The sequence below is a fragment of the Astatotilapia calliptera genome, chromosome 15 (assembly GCF_964374335.1).
Source record: "Astatotilapia calliptera chromosome 15, fAstCal68.1, whole genome shotgun sequence".
Taxonomy (NCBI): domain Eukaryota; kingdom Metazoa; phylum Chordata; class Actinopteri; order Cichliformes; family Cichlidae; genus Astatotilapia; species Astatotilapia calliptera.
The window spans coordinates 21,842,339-21,862,160 of NC_137436.1; the positions used below are offsets into that span (position 1 = coordinate 21,842,339).

General features: G+C 39.7%; 1 protein-coding gene and 1 long non-coding RNA gene across 6 annotated transcripts; both read right to left on the minus strand.

Annotated features, from left to right (window-relative positions):
- Nucleotides 1–589: 589 nt before the first annotated feature.
- LOC145420631 (uncharacterized) lies at nucleotides 590–5,385 on the minus strand. The gene is made up of 10 exons (XM_080290048.1): nucleotides 5,329–5,385; nucleotides 4,494–4,704; nucleotides 4,067–4,351; nucleotides 3,886–3,960; nucleotides 3,688–3,762; nucleotides 3,097–3,183; nucleotides 2,994–3,022; nucleotides 2,786–2,842; nucleotides 1,452–1,511; nucleotides 590–1,001 (listed from the first exon to the last, which is right to left on the minus strand). Exons 1-10 carry the CDS (start codon nucleotides 5,383–5,385, stop codon nucleotides 879–881), a joined length of 1,059 nt encoding a protein of 352 aa, XP_080146174.1. The 3' UTR covers nucleotides 590–878.
- A 185-nt stretch (nucleotides 5,386–5,570) lies between these two features.
- On the minus strand, nucleotides 5,571–16,965 carry LOC145420564 (uncharacterized). 5 transcript variants are annotated; one of them, XR_013901890.1, is made up of 6 exons: nucleotides 15,006–16,965; nucleotides 14,730–14,940; nucleotides 13,537–13,677; nucleotides 7,466–7,565; nucleotides 6,325–6,369; nucleotides 5,571–5,766 (listed from the first exon to the last, which is right to left on the minus strand). It is a non-coding gene; the product is annotated as an uncharacterized LOC145420564 (long non-coding RNA). The 5 variants fall into 5 exon arrangements; XR_013901885.1 differs by having other exon boundaries at nucleotides 9,723–13,677; XR_013901889.1 differs by lacking the exons at nucleotides 14,730–14,940; nucleotides 15,006–16,965 and adding an exon at nucleotides 14,498–14,723 and having other exon boundaries at nucleotides 9,723–13,677.
- Nucleotides 16,966–19,822: the final 2,857 nt, after the last annotated feature.

Here is a 19,822-nt window from a genome sequence, read left to right on the forward strand (position 1 = left end):
AAAATAATATTAATAAAGAAATGGTTTACAAATATGAATGTTTATTTATGTGCAGAAATAAAATGGAAAACAGCAGACTTAAAAATTGCTCATATTAAAATGTAACGAAAACAAAATTGAGAACTGAATGTGGAAGGAACTAAACAAAACTTAAAGAAGAAACCCGAATCACAAGATCCAACAAATGATCAGGGAAAGATAAAGGAGGACAGGACTTTATATACATCGAGGACTAGTTGAGGTTTAGGATAAACACAGATGAAGACAATATGGGCAGATTGAGAAATAACAGAATAAAAAGTAGGACTAATGCGAGACATGAAAGAAAAGTAAACTTCAAAGTAAAACAGGAAATAAAAAACTGAAGCTAAATTAAAGTGAACAGCAAGTGTAAGCAGGGTTTAAATGACATTTAACCTCCACATGTCTTCTGCTGAACTAACCAGGAACAACTTTTTGTTGTTAAGTTGCAAATATGTTAATAATGTACAAATGTTAGCAGAAATGTTTTTGTAAAATATAAATGTATAACTATATCTTTAATATCTATACCAGGCTTATGTGGGTACATTTAGATATTCACACTTCAATCAATCAATCAGAACTTTATTTGTCACATGCAAGTTGCCCTCCAGTGATCACATTCTGGAAACACACTGGTCTGATTTCATAAAGAAAATAAAGTTTCTATTTACATTTATTTATATAGTTTTAATGGAGGATATAAAGACGTGCTTCTGGATTTGAAACCAAATGTTTGTTATAATAATGGTATCTATCTAATAGTTTATGATAATTAGCACGTCGCTATCAATCTGTTGCATGCAAACACAAAATTAGTCTTTAACTTAAATGCGAGTCCTTTTTGTCAACTTGAACTATGTGACTGGGAAACTGAGAGTAGAGTAGAGGCTGCTGGGATCAGCAGTGGCTGCAGCAGAAGAGGAATGAGCCTTCACAGTGCTGTAGGTCACTACATCACCTTCATCATCACCACGAACCTGGAAAAGTGACATAACACTGTGACCCTGAAGTGGATAAGCGGTTCGATGGAAGTACTGGAAGGGCGCTTAGAGATCACATGCTTCTGTGTTCAATACATTATTTTTACTTTCAAAGAAATTGTGGATCAAATATGATGGATTCTTTGTTTGCCCATGCTCAGCCTCTCCACCAACGTCTATGAAGTTCTGTTTTGCAGTTAACAAGTCGCCCATCAAATGTTTTGTAGTTACTCACATGATTGCTGCAGGAGGACTCAGTTAACTATGCTCACATCAGCATAAACAATCCATAAAAACTCTGCATGGTGTAATAGCTGATGTATAGCCCTTGACCTTCAGAGAGGGTTGTGCTCTCTGTGAGCACTCGTTACTGATGTTACTGAGTAAATAAATACATAAATATAAATATAGTAGATAAATAAATAATACACAAAGACAAAACCTTACCTGAACTTTATTCGTGGTCTTGGTGTAGCTGATGGTAGCGTAGGAAACTTCAGGATCTGCCTACACAGTGAAGACGAGAAGATACATGGACAACAATGATGAGATGATTATAATTATTCTACGTAACATTAATCTGTCATCTGTTATTATTGTTATTATTATCATCATTATTATTATTGTTGTAGCTTATAATAGAAGGTGATCACATGTAGGGTATGAAATGCTTTTTGTTTCAGTCCTTGTGACAGTGGAGCTGAATCAGTCTGTTAGAGAAGATGGCCAGATGTGGATGCCCAGATACTTGTACCTCCTCCACCACATCAACATACTGCATATGTTTATTATCTTCAGCTTATCTTTATCAGGGTCACAGAGGAGCTGGAGCCTATCCCAGCTATCAGAGGGCGAGAGGAGGGGTACAACCCAGAGAGGTCGCCAGTCTTTCGCAGGGGAAACAGAGACAGACAGACAATAATATCCTCCCAGGATAAACACTGGTTATGTAGCCATCATCTTCCTTCTGAAGTCATTCACCATCTGTCTGGCCTTCTTCACATCCAGAAGCAGATCATCCCTCCCAGACCACTCCTCAAAATCATTCACTAGTGCTCTGAGCTGTTACAATTAGTAATACTTCAAACCACTGTATAATTGTCAGAGTGTAGGTGTAGGTGAGTTGGGTGGCATATAATCCAGATCCTGAGGTTTACAAAGTGGGCGAGGAAACTCGATAGTTGTTAAGCTCTGATGGTGTTAAATAGGAACTGGACAGGAAGATTTCCATAACATTGGAATCTTGTCCTGCTTCAGATTCATGTTGTAAATGTGACTGAGGATCACAGACAACTGGATAGCACAGGTCCTCAGCGGAATTGCTTTATGTAGTTCAGAAGTCACAGCCAAGCAGTGGGTGTTTCCAACTACACCCGTAGGTCCTCAGTTCCTCCATTTCTGCAGATCTGAAGGCTTACGTCTTTGTATCAAGCAGTTTTTTCAGGTCACACTGATCCAGAGCCCGTTCTTCTGAATGCAGCATACAGTCCTGGTTAGTAAGATCTATTCTGTGATGCTGCCAGTCAAAAGTCCTCTCAGTGTTCACTAAATACACTGCAGTCTGTGAGGCCAGCATACACAGCACAGCACCATGGTAACAGATATCATCTGCTATGTGTCCCACTTTTCACACATCCTTTATTATTTTATCATCCACTATATGCATAGTATAGTAATAATAGCATCAGAGTCTCACTGTGTGTTTCATGCATTTACATTTAGAGAACACATAAAAGAAGAAGTGGTTGTAGCTCTGCTCTGGGTGTCGTGTGTGATCTCACCGAGTCCTGACTGGTTTGAGGAGCAGACCGAGTCTCTGCTGGGTTTAAACTCAGTCCCTGAAAAACAGACATAATCTGGTTACATCAGGTGGTAAACTGTGTCTGTGAAGGCAGTTTAGTTCTTGTTAACACCCCTCAGAGATGATCGGATTTGTTGTTCATTTAATGTCAGTTGAAGAAACATTTAATTATTTATAATAAAACTCACAGCATCTTCATCCATCTGTGTTTTGTTTCCTGTAAAGACACAAACAGTCAACTCTAACATTCACTTGAAAACTTATAGAAGTTTTATTTGTAAATGTTCTCACCTCTAGTTCTCTTCCATCTGATGAAAAACAAAACAACTATCAAGAGTGAGACGAAGCCCACAGCTGGAATGATGAACCACTGGATCGCTGGCAAAAGGAGAAAAACAAAAAGCCTCTAAAGCATTTTCTAGTTTAAAATATGGAAAATGTGGCTAAAGTGGCTGCTGTGTTTAAAAAGACAGCTGGTATAATGTGAGACATTCACTTTATTCACATTATGTGAACCAAAGTCAGTGTATTTGTATCCACAAAAAAAAGAAAATCCCATGAACAGAAAGGTTTGAGTTCAGACCTGTGATTTTACTGACAGCGATTAAATAAATATATCCCCACCCACAGCCATGATATCCAGAAACAGATATTTATGTTTAATATTTATTTTTAATACAAAAGTGAAAACATGTTCAGACCAAAAGTTTCCATCTTATGTTTCCTGTAGGATACATGTCTGACTGTCACTCAGCTAAATGTACATAAATGTAATTAAACATCTGATATAAAAATATAAAGTCCAAAATAGAAACATAAAAAGTAAAATATATGTTACAGTATATTTTTAACTTTTCATTTGCAGTCACATGGTTGAGTTACCATGTTGTGAATCTGCAGATGATTTGTTGTTTGGTGTCGTGTTTTCACTTTCCACAGTTTTTGCTGTTGTATCATCTGAAATTAGAAGTTAAAAAAAGAGAGAAAGTATTTTTCATGTGCAGTAAATCACATTAAAAGGCCACTTTGAACTGGAAAATAAATAAATATTTCTGGTCAACTTTGTTTTAGTAACATCACCTGATTTTAGAAGCGTCTTAATTGTTGTGGTTGTTTCAGTTTTTCTGGCTGGTTTCTTTGTTGTTTTTGTGTCACCTGAATAAATGAAACAACACAACAAAACTTTTCCATGTTTTTCATCTGTTGTAACTTCAAGCTTCAGCTGATTTTAGTCGTATTAAATAGTTGATCATGATCTCACCTGTTTCCTCACCTGAGGTCTGACGGCTGAAGGTAAACAGCTGCACTTCTCCTGTTTCAGTATCAGTCACTTCACACTTCACTGTTTTATGATGTGATGAGTACAAAAAATTATTCTTCAGAACAGACACAGTGGCAGCGCAGTGAGTCTGTGAAGTCACTAATTGTTTGTTCTCTTTGTCCACATCTCGACCTGTAAGCAGCCACTTCACTGTGTGATGACACTGTTCATATGTCAGCACAGAGCAGCTTAACTTCAGCGTATCAGTGTCCTTATGTTCAGTCACTGGTGAACATAATGTAACAATGTGAGACACAAAAACGTGTATTAGGACACTTTGATTATTGTTTAATTATTATAAATATAATTAATGTGTTTTTGTTCCAAGAAGAATTTGAGCTAAAACTATTTTGATGTAAATACTCACAGGTAATAACAGAGAGACGAGCCAAAGACTGATGAACCTGAGTGTGTTTAGATGGTGTTTCTTTGACTTCGTATTGTTGACAGTAATAAAAACCAACATCCTCGACTGTGAGCTTCTTTATGAGCAGAGAACAGTTCACTGTAACACTCAGTCTGTCTGATTTAGTTTTGGCTTTTTCACCAATCTGTCCAAGTGTGTTGGACAGATTAGTCTTGCACGAGTATTAAACATGTTCATTTGTGCTTTGGACTGTCACCAGATTTCTTCTAGAAGTTTCTTGCCAGTCAGCAACTATCTTGGCAACACCACTTGAGTTTGTGTGTTGCATGCTAACATCCTTATCATATGTGTAATAATACTAAAGCTTCATCTTATGCACACACAAAAAACAAATATGGCTCCTTCGTGCAGGGTTTTCTGGTATGTTCATTTATGCTTCCCAATTTAAAAAAAAAAAAAAAAAAAAAGACAAAGCAAAGTTCTTGCTTCTCAGCCACTGCGGCCACATCCTCACCGTTTTTTAGGCAGTTATATAAACATACTGTGAGTGAGTCATAAGCTTAAATACAATAGTTGAAGGAACAAAAACTTAATGTTTAAAAATACCAGTCAAATCTGATTAAAGTAAATAAATAATAAGTATACAATGTAGTTTTAAGACTTCTCAATGTTTCGTAACATTAATGTTCTATGAACTCGTGAGTCCAGAAATCTGAATGTCATGAAAAGTATTATTCGTGTATTATTATTTTACAATACAAGGTTGTTTTTTTCCTGATACTTCATGCAAACCACATTTCTCCAGGCCTGTCCTAATCAGCTTACTCAGTATCACTAGATCCAATGCTGCTCCTCCAGCAGAGCACACAGTAGGAGAGACCAGAGATGCCATGGCTTAGTTAGGAGACTGTTTGCTTCAAGGCCACTAGAGGGTGCTGCCATAAAACTACAATAAATGAATTGACCTTTTGACCTGCTCACACTCTTTTATGCAAAACCCTGCTGATGACACACACACACACACAGATTCTAGGTCTGACCAACCGTCTCCACCGTTGGCAAAAAGATGACAGTCAATAAAATTCTAAAATTTTATTTATAAACACAATGAATAGTAGTTAAAAGTCCAGTGTCCCATTTAGGTACAAAGTAAAAACACACAGTCCAAGGCCAGAGCCAGCTATGCCACAAAGCCAGTTGCACTCCACACGTTGTTCACTTCAACAGGGGTAGCAATTGTCCTCTGAGACCCACCACCCTGTAAGTAGAAAGCCTGCACAGAGCGACAAAATAAGACAATTCACTATATAATTCACAGCCCATCCATCCCAAACATATCAGATCATTAGAGGTTTTGTCACATTACATACCTGCACTGAGAGACAAAATAACACAGCAGTGTTTGTAATGTGGGCTATAAGTAGACTAGCATATCAGTGCAATCAATTACACCTGCCTCCAATTAGTCCAGCCCTTTTACAGTCATTGACTGGGTGAGAAAACACGAGCAAATCAACCCAAGAGACAAGCAGGAAGACTCTCTGAAGGCTCCTGTGGCTGCACAGGCAGTCTTACAATTACGAGGTTGGAGAGTTGTTGTTTCAAAATGTTCACACTGATTTCACATGCTCATTAACTCACAACCAGCTGACCATATATATTTCTGCTGCTGAGCTGCTTTTTGATGGAGATTTTCTGAATTTATTTTGCTACCATAAGAGCAGACTCCATGCTGAAAGCATGTGCACTGTCACTTGCAATGAGTGGCACTAATGACGCTAAATTTAATTACAGGTCATGGACAGCCTTCATAAATGCTCATATTACTCACCCACACTGAATTCCAGCACAGGTTCATCTGGGTCCTGACTATTTCCTGCAAAGTAACACAAACGTCATCAGAACATTAAGTCAGAGAAACAACATTTGGAGCTTTTGTACATGATAAATTATACTGCAGTAGTAAAACAAAGTCAAGCAGCAGTACATTTATTAAAATCACCTTCAGCTGTAATATTTAAACTGATTTAGTGTCAATTTAGATTATGTTGAGATTAAAATGAAACTAGTACCCTTGTAATGTCTTTTTAAATTAGAGGTAAATATTTGTATATTTTTTACATAATATAATTATATTTACTGGATTTTCTCTCTATTGTAGTTTAGTATTATAGTTATTACTTGTTTTTTATTGACTTGTCTTGTTTTTACAATGATTTGCTCTGAATGCAGCCTTTAAAGAAAAGACTATCTGTTCAGTAACTATCCATCAGACTGGGTCCATGTTACCAGCCAAATGGGTAATAATTAAAGTAAGTTTTGAATTACGTATATTTGGGTGTTTAGGTGACACTTTTGCAAAAAAAAAATATATAATTAGGTTTAAAAGAACTAAACATGTATGTATTTAAAAACAATAAGTGTGTTAGAATTACTACAGCAACAGCTTGTAGCTCACTGTACTATTTTTGAGCACAACTTTGGTGCTTTTGCCTCATTTTTAAATCAGTGATCCCAGTAGCACAGTCTAAGCAGAGACCCCAGTGCTTGGCAAACAATCAATAGAATCAATATAATTATTAAAAAGAAACAAAATAAATGCCAACCATATAAAAAAAAAACATAAACTTAAGGAAAAAACTAAACTTGATTTTGTGTCTTTAGGCTATTGTTAACAGCAAGCATGAGGTTAGTGCACATGTATTATTATTGGAAAGATTACTGCAAAGAAAAAAAGGTTGAACCAGGAGGGGGCGATATTGCTCTTCTTACCATGAGTTACATGCAGGCTATTACTTACCATGTCACTCACATTTATTTCACAAAACAGCTGAACCCACTTAATTCGATTTAATTGTATTTATGCAGAGCTGAATCACAACAACAGTCTCCTCGAGGTGGTATAGATTGTAAGGTAGAAAGTCTACAATTAAAAAGAAAAAACCTCAATACAGTGGGAAGGAACAACTCACTTTTAACAGGAAGCACCCTCTGGCAGAACCACGGTCAGGGAGGGGCAGCCCGCTGCGACCCTTTGGGGATGAGGAGACGAAAAAGGGGACAAAAGACACACTGTGGACGAGAGCCAGAGATGAACAAGAACTAATTATTGAATGCAGAGAGGTGTATAAACACATGGTGGGAATCCCCCAGCAGGGTAGTCCCAGGGTAACTAAGGGAGGATTCATGGTCACCTGATTCAGCCCTAGCTATATGCGTTGGCAAAAAGGTAACTTTGAAACTTAATCTTAAAAGTAGAGATAGTGTCCGTCTCCTGCATTCAAACTGGGAGCTGGTTCCACAGAAGGATGATCCCCTTCTACTTCTAAATATCCTAAAAACCACAAGGAAGCCCACAGTCTGAGAGCAAACTATCAAACTACGAGGTCTTTAAAATAAGATGATTATTCAAGACCTCATGTGTGATGGGAAGGATTCTGAATTTGATGCTGGACCCACAAATCATAAAAGAGAAACACTAACTCACACACACACACCAGAAAGTGCCAAGAATTATAATTATATGTAATTTAGTTTTGCGTTCCTTTATAATGCTTTCAACTATACAAATAAGACACTTCATGGGGGCGCCTGAGCCTTGTAGACACAACAAATACTGAACAAACCTCATGCGCCCTGTTGTTGACAAAACGATAAAAATGAATGTGTACTTCTGTCTTATTTAGGTCATTTTTGTAGTTTTTGTAGACAGACTACTGTAATTTCTCAATAAAATGTCGCTTATTATCGCTCACTCTCAAGAACAAAAACGTGAGTAATTTCCCAGTAGCTCACCATATTTGGGATCTTCTAACATCCACACTTCATGTTTAAACGGTGGTGCGGAGGCGGTGTACCGTCGCAGGCCGGATGTAGCCTTTTTTTCAGTTGCTAAGCAACAGATTTGTCCCGCCCCTTTCGTTATGACGGGGCGGGCCAGTCCTTTGACTGGTGACGTTTCTTTGTAACGTCACCTGACGTTACAAAGAAACGTCAGGTGACGTTACAAAGAAACCTTAAACCGACCTTATATATAGACCTGGCTGTTCAGTTGAAACGCATTCACACAGCGGGACAGCAGCGCTTTAAACGTTCAAACACGGAGTTTAACACAAAACAACATTTTAGACATAAAAAACAAAAAAGTGAAATGGCAAGCTCGAACTGTAACACAATGACAAATGATGAAACAGTTCAGACCAATGGGGATAATTCTACAGTACATGCTTTGGTATCCCTCTTGAATAACTTGTTCAGTAGTTTTTCGATCAAGCAGTGGGGAGAGCTTATCTCAGGCTATCCGGATTGCTTCACCGCTAAGCGGCTTGTAGGTTTTGTAGAGGACGTAATGGACCTGTGTGAACAGTCAGTAGCAGTATCACCACTGAGGTCTTCCCAGAACTCCCCTGTACATGAAAACTGTTCTGTCCACACCACTACTGGCAAAACGGTTTTGTCACGTGTGAAATTTTTGGACGATTCTGCTGAGCAGGAGTTTGATACAGCACAGAATATAGATGCTAACAGCCAAGAAACAGCTAACACAGAAGAAAGCTGTCAAAATGCTGACCAACACAGTGCTGCAAAAGCAGAAAACAATCCAATTCCAGATCCCCAGCAGCAGAAATCCTGTGTTGAACATGAAGCCAGCATCCCACCGTTAACAAACGTAAGTCAAACGGAGTCATATAAAAAGATACAGCATCACAGATCTTCTGTAGACTGTGAGCCACCTGAAAAAACAGACTTTGAAAGATGGTTAGAGACATTAATTCAGGCTGTGCTTTCAAAGCTTGGTAAACTTTTAAAGTGCCCTCATTCTCACCAAAAACGTTTGTTGGATCTACTCTTGGACAAATTCAAGGGGATGGATTTGCATTTAGACCGAAAAGTGCAGAATTATTTTGACTGCATTGCTAATGCGATTTTCACTGATATTTGTGACAAATTACATAAATTGTCACTAATATCATTGGAAATGGGGAGGAGTGGGGAGGAGGATTCAATGAATTTAATGGAACAACCAATATTTAATATCATAACTACTTCAGTATTCCAAGAACACCTGTTGGCAGTAACAGTTACTGATAGACTGGAATCATATGAAAAGAAAGAAAGATGCAGACTTTCAGTGGAAATCTTTGTGGAAGGACTGATTTCCCAGGTTTCAAAAAAATCAGGCACAGTCTTCAGCATTGAAAGTGCTGAAGCTATCTCCAACCGGCTTACCATGAAAATCTGGACTGAAATCAGGGCCAGATACGACAAAATCCCACCAGAGAAGTTCAAGAAACTCAGCGAGAGGGTTTTCAAATCCCTCTGTAAAAGATGGAAGCATGCAGCGGTTATGGTGACAATCTTGCAATTCAACTTCCAAGATCTTGATGAAGATATTGTTAAAACTTTCAAAAGAAAGATATTCCCAGAACCAAGTTGCATATCTAAGTGCTTCTCATCGGTGCGTGCATTTTTTGGGAGGTGTAAGGGAAGAAACAAAGTTTCCACTTTATAGTGACATCGTGATATCAACAGCAAAATATTTTCTAAAACTCACTGGACACTTTAAATGAGCTAGTTTTACATTTAGATCAGATCAAGTCATTTTTGAAATCCCCAGGAATGGTCGCGGCAGATGGCCACCCCGCCCTGAGCCTGGTTCTGTCGAAGGTTTCTTCCTCTTAAAAGGGAGTTTTTCCTTCCCACTGTCGCCTCGTGCTTGCTCAGAGGGGTTTGTTCTTTTGGGGTTTTCTTTTTAATACTGTAAGTTGTTACCTTACAGTGTGAAGCACCTTGAAAACACCATTGTTTCCTTTGGTGCTATACAGATTGAAGTGACTTGCACTGATAACATAACTAAGCTGGAACTTTAATTTAACATCAATAAAATTATAAAAATATTACATCTTGATTTCTGCTTGTTTTCATTGTCTGTGACTTAATGAATACAAATGTGTAATTTAACAGATTCTTTCTTTATGTTAGTCTGACCGGTGATTCCACGTTGGCCTTAGGTGTTGGCGCGGATACGCTGCAGCCCCTGAGCCATTAATGGCCCAGCACACTACAGTAAAAACAAAACAACAGCCATCTGTCCAACTAGGAAAGGAAAATAATAAACTGCCTCCTTGGAGGCAACCTGACCGACTGCAATCACTCTCAGGCAGATTGATGAAGATTTGCAAATAACTGTTGTCTAATTTATAAACGCAGACAGATTGCCAACACGTCTGTTCACAATAGAGGACTGTACTTACATGGTTGCAAACTGGTTGTTATCTTGCTTATATGAAAACATTGCTTTGGAGCAATGAAACTCAAACACATTCATTTTTAAAATGCTTCAAAATGAAATTTTGAAGCATTTGGCTTTATGCTTTGAAAGTGCCGTTGTGAGTGGGAGTGTGAAATCCTTACTTGATGTGTTCCCTTTGCCTTTACTGTTTTCAGTTTTATCAGTTTTCAGTTTTATTTGTCATATGCAAGTTAGCACAGGGTCAACATTGCAATGAAATGTGTTTGACGAGCAGCAGTCACTCAGCAGCATGGTACAGTAGAAGAAAATATAATAAAATATAATAAAATAAAATAAAAAATAGAAAAATAGTAAAGAGCAAAATATTAGAGAGACGTGGTAAAAGAGAAAAGATGACTAAAAATATATATATATATATGTATCTATAAATATATGTACACTAGTGATTAAATAAGAAAATCTTGAAAAGAAATATGACGGGAGGTCAGATGGGATATTGCACAGGAATGAGCAGCAGAAAATTACAGTATTACTCAGACTTTTAATAGTCATATTGTCAGTTTTGGCCGACGGTCATGGGTCACTTCCACTAAAATAGCACGAGACTGGAGTAAAATGTACTTTATTAATGAGAACACATGGTGATACAGCAAAGAATCCAACCCTTCTGAAAAGCAAATGGCTTCCTGTTATACTCTACCTGATTCAGGTGAGCATCTGGAATAGACCAAGTCTGGGGGTCAGCAAACCAAAGGGAAACAAAACCCTCCCCATAAGAAAACCACTACAATATAACCAACACGTTCTCACTCCCAAAGCGTAACATTTTACGCTAGGTGACAAATCGTCACCATATTACGTTTTTGGCTACCCACCACGTTCCTGAATGACGACCTCGGAAAAAAGAGGAAATATGAGAACTGTCTGGACTGAATCTACACATGTTTGCTCTTTTTCTTCAAATCGCTTAGAAACACGCTATTTAACATCATTAAAGTCCTGGTTAAGGTCAGGAATAAGGTTATGGTCAGGGCTAGGGATAAGGTTAGCTTTAGGGCTGGAATACAGGGCTGGAACGTCTATTACCGCGGGAGCGTCATTGAACTGGATTCCAGCCATAGCCCGCCGCGTACCATAAGAACGCCGAAGGTCTCCTTTCACGTTCCTCAGGAACGCCGCGGGACGTGACAAAACGTCGACATGTTACGCCTCGGGAGTGAGAACGGGCTGATATAACACATCATAGACATATGAAGATTTGTAACAAGTCCTATAAATAACTCCATAACATATAAACGTCAGTCTCTTCTATATACATTAAAACAGCGGTCCCCAACCTTTTTTGCGCCACGGACCGGTTTATGCCCGACAATATTTTCACGGACCGGCCTTTAAGGTGTCACAGATAAATACAACAAAATAAAACTAGTACCGATACCGGAAAAAAAGAAGATTTATTCATAACACACGTGAAAGACCCAGGAAAACAGAGTTAACGATAAAAACGATAACAAAATAACGATAAAAAACGATAAAAACTCTGAAAACCATACATTTCACACCCGAGCCTCATCTCTCGACCAAACGACGGTCCGTGGCCCGGCGGTTGGGGACCGCTGCATTAAAACACCTTAACCACAGTTAGGTTTCAGCCCTCGCTGACTCAGAACAAAGTAAGACAATCAGAGTTCGATTGGTTTTTACTTGTGCAGGGGAAGCCTGGTCGGATTCTCAGAGTTGCAAGCTCTACACCCAAACTCAGACAACTCCAACTCCAGCCTCCACTCGCAGCCTTTTATTGAATGAAAACAGTTACACAACCGCCCATTGTAAACCCCATATGTTGTGTGGTAAAAGCTAAGGCACTGTGTGTGTGTGTGTGTGTGTGTGTGTGTGTGTGTGTGTGTGTGTGTGTGTGTGTGAGTGAGAGAGAGTGTATGTGTGTCTGTATACGTGACTTCCTGCTTACAAACATTTTAACCGCATCTCTAGTCATAAAAGGGTCATCTCCCCTCAACCTCGTATATGGCTTAACCTCTCTAACAGTCCACCATTTACATGGTGAGCCCATAAAGGGCAGGAAGTGAACATTCCTTACCAAATAAGGAAACCAGAATCTTACATAGATTGTGCCTGCAGTTGAAAACTATAGCTAGTAACATCCCCAACATCCTACATGTGGGGGAGGAACAGAAAATATCTGAACATACAGTTCAAGACAAGGTCCAAGCACAATAATGACAACTTTTAACAAAATCACTCCAACACACACTCCCCTAGCCTGGCACATTGGTTTTCTCCAGGAGCTCATAAGCAGGTGATTGAGCTGCTTTTACTCTTTACAAAGTGAGTACTGTTAACACTTCTCTTTTTACATATACAACTAATTTAGGTTACAGACAAATGATTAAATGTGAACAGCTCTAACACAGGTTCTTTTCCTGACACGGGTAGGATGGCTAGTCCCCCTGTCTCTTCACCTTTAACGAGTCACTTAAATAACAACCCAAAAAGCCTAATAAAGAATCACAATCAACCAGTGTGTGTTTTTCTTCATTACGGTTTTTAAATACAAATCAGTCAGTCAATTAATAAAAATACAAGTAAGGGTAATGGAACCCCTGGTCTCCATTACACACATAAATACCATAAAGACACTAAGTCGTAGAGCTCTGAACTCCTTGCTTCTATGATATTTACACTTCTTCTTGGCCTTCTCCTTCACTCTGAGTCACTCCAGGATAAACGCATCAGCTCAGACATACAATAATTAAAATATGTGTAGGTGACCGTTTGGCAGAAGACGATGTCGAGGCGGTACTGCAGTGACACGTCCGTGGCTATCGTCGGGGCGGTGTCCTGCATCAGAAGGAAGTCAATAGACTTCTTGGCTTTGTTGCTCATCATGGCGCTGTAGTCCGTGGGCGTGGCCTGCAAAAAGTGTAAATAAACCATCAGAGACCAAACACAAATATGCCTTCCAACCACTAGTTTAGACAACATCTTGCAAAGAGTGTGTATTTCAGAGTGCAGTTGTTTTTAAATTTGACAGAAACAGAAATAAAGACGGAACAGAAGGACAACAGGGAAAGCAGAAGCACCGACACACTGAAATCTTTTAGGGTCAAGCTCCAGAACTAGCCACAAATCCTGCTGGAAAGAACCTAAAAATACTTAAAAATACTTGCAGAGATCGAATGGAGCCGTTAACTCAAAAGCCTGGTGTCAGGCATGTTCTTTAATAAATAAGAAACGAGCTGATATGTTACAGACCCCAGTCTTTACGTAAAGAAAAAGCTGACATTTAGAGCGGTCTCGCAGCAGATTTTAAAACAGTGACACTGATTTGTGGGGTTTTTGGGCACAAATTTGAACCTTTTTGTTTTATCCATGTCCTTGAACACAGCTCGTGACTTGGGCGCTTTCATATGTACCGATTCATTTAGGTTTGTGCACTGAGGCCAGATTTAGGTATTAAAAACGAGTCAGTCATAACACTTCTTACATTAGTTAAAAAGCTGAGCTTACACTAAACCAACATTTAAATTTCCCCTTGTGGGACTAATAAAGGTATATCATATCATATCATATCATATCATATCATTACTAAAGTATTGCTGCAACATTGTAAAGACAAAGATGACACACAGACCAGACATAAAACACTGAACACTTTTTAAAGACGAGTCATTTAAGAGTATTTTCTCATAGAATAAAGTCGGCTGATATGGTGAAGGAAAAATCTGCTCACGAATCCTCCAACTTCTTAAAAGTAAGGAGTGACCTGAGCTGGAAATCAACATGAGAGGGATGACTCAAGAAGAAGAAGAAGCAACAAGAAAAGAAAAACAGAGTTCAGAGTGTAGTTAAGATATCAAGCTGTATCCACAATGTGTGCCAAGAAACTAAGCTTGTCTGTTGTCATGCTAAAGAAATAAAAAATCTGGAATCAGAAAACAGCCAATAACTGCTGATCAACTCACCCACTCCTCTTCGTGCCAGTCCACGTGCAGTGACGACTGGCTGTTGTGACCGCTGTACTTTGCTCTCAGCGTATCCTTGTCATTGCGGAGCACTACTTGTTCAGACTCAGCGGAAGGAGAAGCTTTGGTTGCGATGTACTCGTACTGTGTTCAGGGCCTAAATAGCTGAAGCTAGCAGCTTGCAGCCGCACACTGCCACCAGCTGACGGGTCTGAAAGGAAGAGGGTATGAATGAAATATGAAGCGTCCCCACGTAACGTCAAACACTTTTAGTACCTTGTCAACCAGACTGGCGAGCGTCCACTCCAGTCCGCTGGCCGATTGGTCTTTGGCAGCTTGAGACAGCCTCTCTGCGTAATAGCTGACCTGAGTCTTCAGCGTGTTGACGTAGGCGATGATCTCTTTGGCTCGGACAGTGTCCTGGGGTATGTGGATGATGACTGAGCTGGGAGAGGGCACTACTGCAGGGAACAAAGACACACCGACACATCTGTATCCGAGCTGGGACTGAGGACACTCACCAGCCACTTTATTAGGTACATGTGTTCAAAAGCTTGTGGCAGCAATTTAGTGCATTTAGTCAAATAAAGACAATAGAGTGGCCTGCAGGTGTATATTTTTGTAATGTTTCTGTCTTATGCCTGAAATATGCTTCAGCAGGAAATATACGCTGTAACTGGAAACAACAGCATGATGGACCGGTTTAGTGTTAAGAGGTGTTACATCTGAAGTTAGAACGTAAATTTCCTGCAGAAATCTAAATCAAGCTTCAGAGGTACTGTTCCAAAAATATAGGGAGGGACGTTACCCACCAGATGTAAAAACAAACACTGTCTGCATGCACATGCCTGCTCTCAATGAGCCTAATCGTGGCTTAGAAAAAACAACGAGGAGCCGACTTCGATAAATGCGATACCACTCGCTTCACAAATTCAGACCATCTGTGTACAGTGGCGTGTCTAGAAAATTTTTGTTGGGGGGGCCAGGTAGGGGCACAGATTTGGAGAAGGGTGGCAGATTTAATTGGCAGATAATGTTTTAAAAAAAAATTCTACCAACCCTTAACCATAATTCAATAATCCTATAAACCTAATAACCAAATGCACTTTTAACTCTTATTAGAATGAGATTTTAACCACTACGGTGCAAAGTTTTTAGATACTGCGTTGATAAAGTACAAGAGATACAATCAGTGCTTTGTCAGTGTTTACTCAGCAGTCAAGGACAACAATATTTGCATAGTATTTTTACTGACATATAGTGCACATATGTTTTGGGCAAAAACATTTTTGAAAATTAAAATACGAACATTTGTAACAAACAATTGACAAATTAGCCAATGCCAATGCAAAACTTTATCTGCCTGTTAAAAAAAGAAGATAATCTTCTCACAAACTGGTGTTTGATTTTGAAACAGGAAAAAAGTGGGGAAACAACTGAAAAGACTAACATTTGAATGAAACCTGAAAGCAAGTAAATACTTTCTATGCTGCCTTATCGTAAACTTTGGTAATATTGATAAAGAACAACACTGGCTGATGATAAAATACAGTCAGCTGGCATGGTGACACTGCCAGTATTAACCTGCAGGGCTGGACTGGGACAAAAAAATTGGGCATTTTTACTACAGACCGACCCACCAGGTAGTAAAGCCATAAAGACTTTGACTGAAAACAAACCCTGTTGTGACAGTGATGTACAGTCTTGTTGGTATATGTATGATTTCTATACATTTTACGTCAGATAAAAACTTTGGTTGTAAGATTTAGATAATTATTTAATAAAAACTAGGTATTTTAAATGAGAATAAGAAAGAAAAGTATTTCTTTGTGCCCACCTTTCCCTGTTAATGCCCTACCTGGCCCCCTGGCAAAACTTTGCTAGACCCGCCCCTGCACAGTTACCAGCTGTCTGCTACATAAAAAAGGATCCTGGTGTTATTTGTCTCTCAGAAACAGTTCATAACTTCAACTCATTCATGTCACCTAAAAGGTAAACCTGTTTCTCCATCACCTGTTCAGCTCTGATGGTTCAGTAAAGACATCTCCTGGTTTCATCTTCATGTTTCCCTCTCACCACATATCTAAACAGACATCATGACCAGCAGCTTTACAGCTGTGGCTCCAGCAAACATCAGCTGATACTAGAAATTAATATTAAATACATTCTAACAACAGCCAATCAAGCTTAAACGTGCTGCTGTTGTTTAGCGCAACATCTGCTGGTTTCCTCTTTCTGGCGCAAAGTGGGCGATAAACAAGAGAGAAAAGCCGATCAGCTGATCATTGATCAGTTTCATGATTGAAGTAGCAACAGGAGAGGGAGGGGGAGAGAATGAGAGAAGAGGCAGCTGTGCAGCATAAAGACAGAATAAATCCAGCTTTGTGTCTTTTTTCCATTCTAGCTGAAGTTCGGGACAAACTGCGTCTCTTCTCAGCTCAATACGAAACGTGTAATATTTTCTCTGAATGAGGGACCATTCCATTTTTTTAAGGAGCCGTTGGCAACTCTACTAACCTTATGAATAAAATAAAGTTCACTATCAGTAACATCATAGCACCCACCCAGCTGTATAAAAACTCCGTCAAACTGGCTAGAACGCAGTATGAGTTATTGCAACTGACAGTAAAAAGTCAGCAACATGAAAATAAACTCCACCTAAACTTGGTTTATATCTGACCCAGATAGACTGCAGGTCATAACTTCTTACCTGAAGTTCAGTTCACCTGACACTCGGACTGGCGGCTGCTTCGGGTCTCTCCTCCTGCCTCCCCTTCCCTCATCCACCTGTTGCCTCTGTGGAAGCCCCGTCATAGCCACCACCAAACAACGGAGTTATTTCTACACATCGACCTGCATCTGGCCAATCCACCACCTCTCATTGTTCATGCCATTACAAAAAAAATAAAAAATAAGTCACTGGGGATATGCCCGGTATGCCCGATGGCCAGTCCAGCTATGTTAACCTGCAACCAAATCTGCAGCTCCATACAGCAATGTTACGACTTAGATTATATCTTATAACGCATAACTCTTATGTTAGCTGCCCTCAGTAGCATACTGTCTGAAATATTCCACAGCTGCAATTATTCTTTAAGTGTTATTTTTTTCCTTGGTATTCTAATTTCACCGAAGTTTACTAAACTCAACAAACTTGATATTACTTACCGGGACATTTATTCTGTCCTCATTTTCTTTCACCGAAAAATTGTTTCCTGCAGTGCCATCTTTCGCGCTTGGCTCTCCTACCTTTGCTAACGTGATGCGCATAGCGCAGAAGCGATGCTGCATTCACTTACACTCGGATATCTGAGCGTCACCGTGAAAACATAATCGGACATTTGATATTTGATTGAATTTTATTGTTTTGCCTTTGGGGTGGCACCTGGGGTGGCCAGTCTGGTTTGGGGGGTGGCCTGTGCCCCCCCAGGCCACCCCGCTGGACACGCCATTGTTACTGGGGCACGATCACCGGGGACCCGTTTTTCCAGCACACACGACCGATACCACGTGACAACAAATACGTCATTTCCTGTTGACTAAAACAAAAAAAAAAAAGCACCCTCTCACGGTCCTAGGGACCAAAAAATTGTCCCGCCCGATCAGCGGGCGAAGCCGCTGCTGCACGCCGGAAATGAGGCTTAATTTCCCGCAGGTCTATCTAAGCAGCCCGCTGTTTTCCAGCCCGGGGTCAAATGTGGAGCAAGGGCGCCGCCCGGTGGACAAATAAAAAAATTACAACTCTAAGGCCCGTCCTGCAAAATGAAAATGAACGCTAAACATCAACGATCCCTTTGACCGTAATTAATTTGCAGTGAAAAATAGCGTTTATAATGGGTTTCAATGGGGCACAAATCGACCACTAAGCACAATAGTGTAAGTTTGTCTGTAGCTTAGCCACTGAAGCTAATTGAAGGAAGTCAGACTTGAATTTTGAAATAAAATCATATCAAACTTTTTTTTTGGAGAATTTGGCTATAGTCCATTCAACACTGTGCAAATGGCATGTAATCAAAATTTGAAAATAGCCACAAATCAACCCAAGACCCTCCAGGGGTTTTAAGTACACGCAATATTTTCACTCTCACATTTTACTCTGTACTGGAAGACTTGTTCATTTTCAAGATTCATTCATCCATCCATTTTCTTCCACTTTATCCGGAGCCGGGTCGCGGGGGCAGCAGCCCAAGCAGAGAAGCCCAGACCTCTCTCTCCCCAGCCACCTCCTCCAGCTTATCCGGGGGAACACCAAGGCGTTCCCAGGCCAGCCGAGAGATATAATCTCTCCAGCGTGTCCTGGGTCTGCCCGGAAAACCTCGCCCAGGAGGTATCCAGGGGGCATCCTTGTCAGTTGCCCGAACCACCTCATCTGGCTCCTTTCGATGTGGAGGAGCAGCAGCTCTTCAAGATTCTCTCAAATAATTTTTCACCATATAAACTAAGGTTTTTTTTATTTAGGCGTCATAGTTCTGAAGAGAGATATGTGTTTTTTAATAGGTGGACATTTCTGCCAGCAGGTTGGGGATTAAAAAGGTCGATCATGCTTGGCTAATTTGAGCAACTGTGCCAACTTTACAAAACTATACGTTTTTATACCACAACTCCCCGTTCAGCCTTAAATGCCAGAAGAAGAAGACTAGTCTCCCTAAATCTGACTCTGTTTATTACCGGAATCTGGAAAATACTGTAAGAAAGCTACATAAAGTATCAGCATTGAGTAACAATTTAAATTCACGTCCTCAGCAACAGCATTTAACAGTATTTCCATGTACTTCTTACCTTTGCAATTAACTGCAGGTTAAACGGCCCGGTGACTTGCAGCCACGATTAGGCTCATTGAGAGCAGGCATGTGCATGCAGACAGTGTTTGTTTTTACATCTGGTGGGTAACGTCCCTCCCTATATTTTTGGAACAGTACCTCTGAAGCTTGATTTAGATTTCTGCAGGAAATTTACGTTCTAACTTCAGATGTAACACCTCTTAACACTAAACCGGTCCATCATGCTGTTGTTTCCAGTTACAGCGTATATTTCCTGCTGAAGCATATTTCAGGCATAAGACAGAAACATTACAAAAATATACACCTGCAGGC

Excerpts from the sequence above, each read along its gene's own strand:
- LOC145420631 (XM_080290048.1), bottom strand. The coding sequence starts at position 5,385 with ATGGCATCTCTGGTCTCTCCTACTGTGTGCTCTGCTGGAGGAGCAGCA. Across the intron at positions 3,023-3,096 it reads CAGATGGAAGAGAACTAGAG|GAAACAAAACACAGATGGAT; the intron begins GTGAGAACATTT and ends GTGTCTTTACAG. Across the intron at positions 1,512-2,785 it reads CTCAAACCAGTCAGGACTCG|GCAGATCCTGAAGTTTCCTA; the intron begins GTGAGATCACAC and ends TTCACTGTGTAG.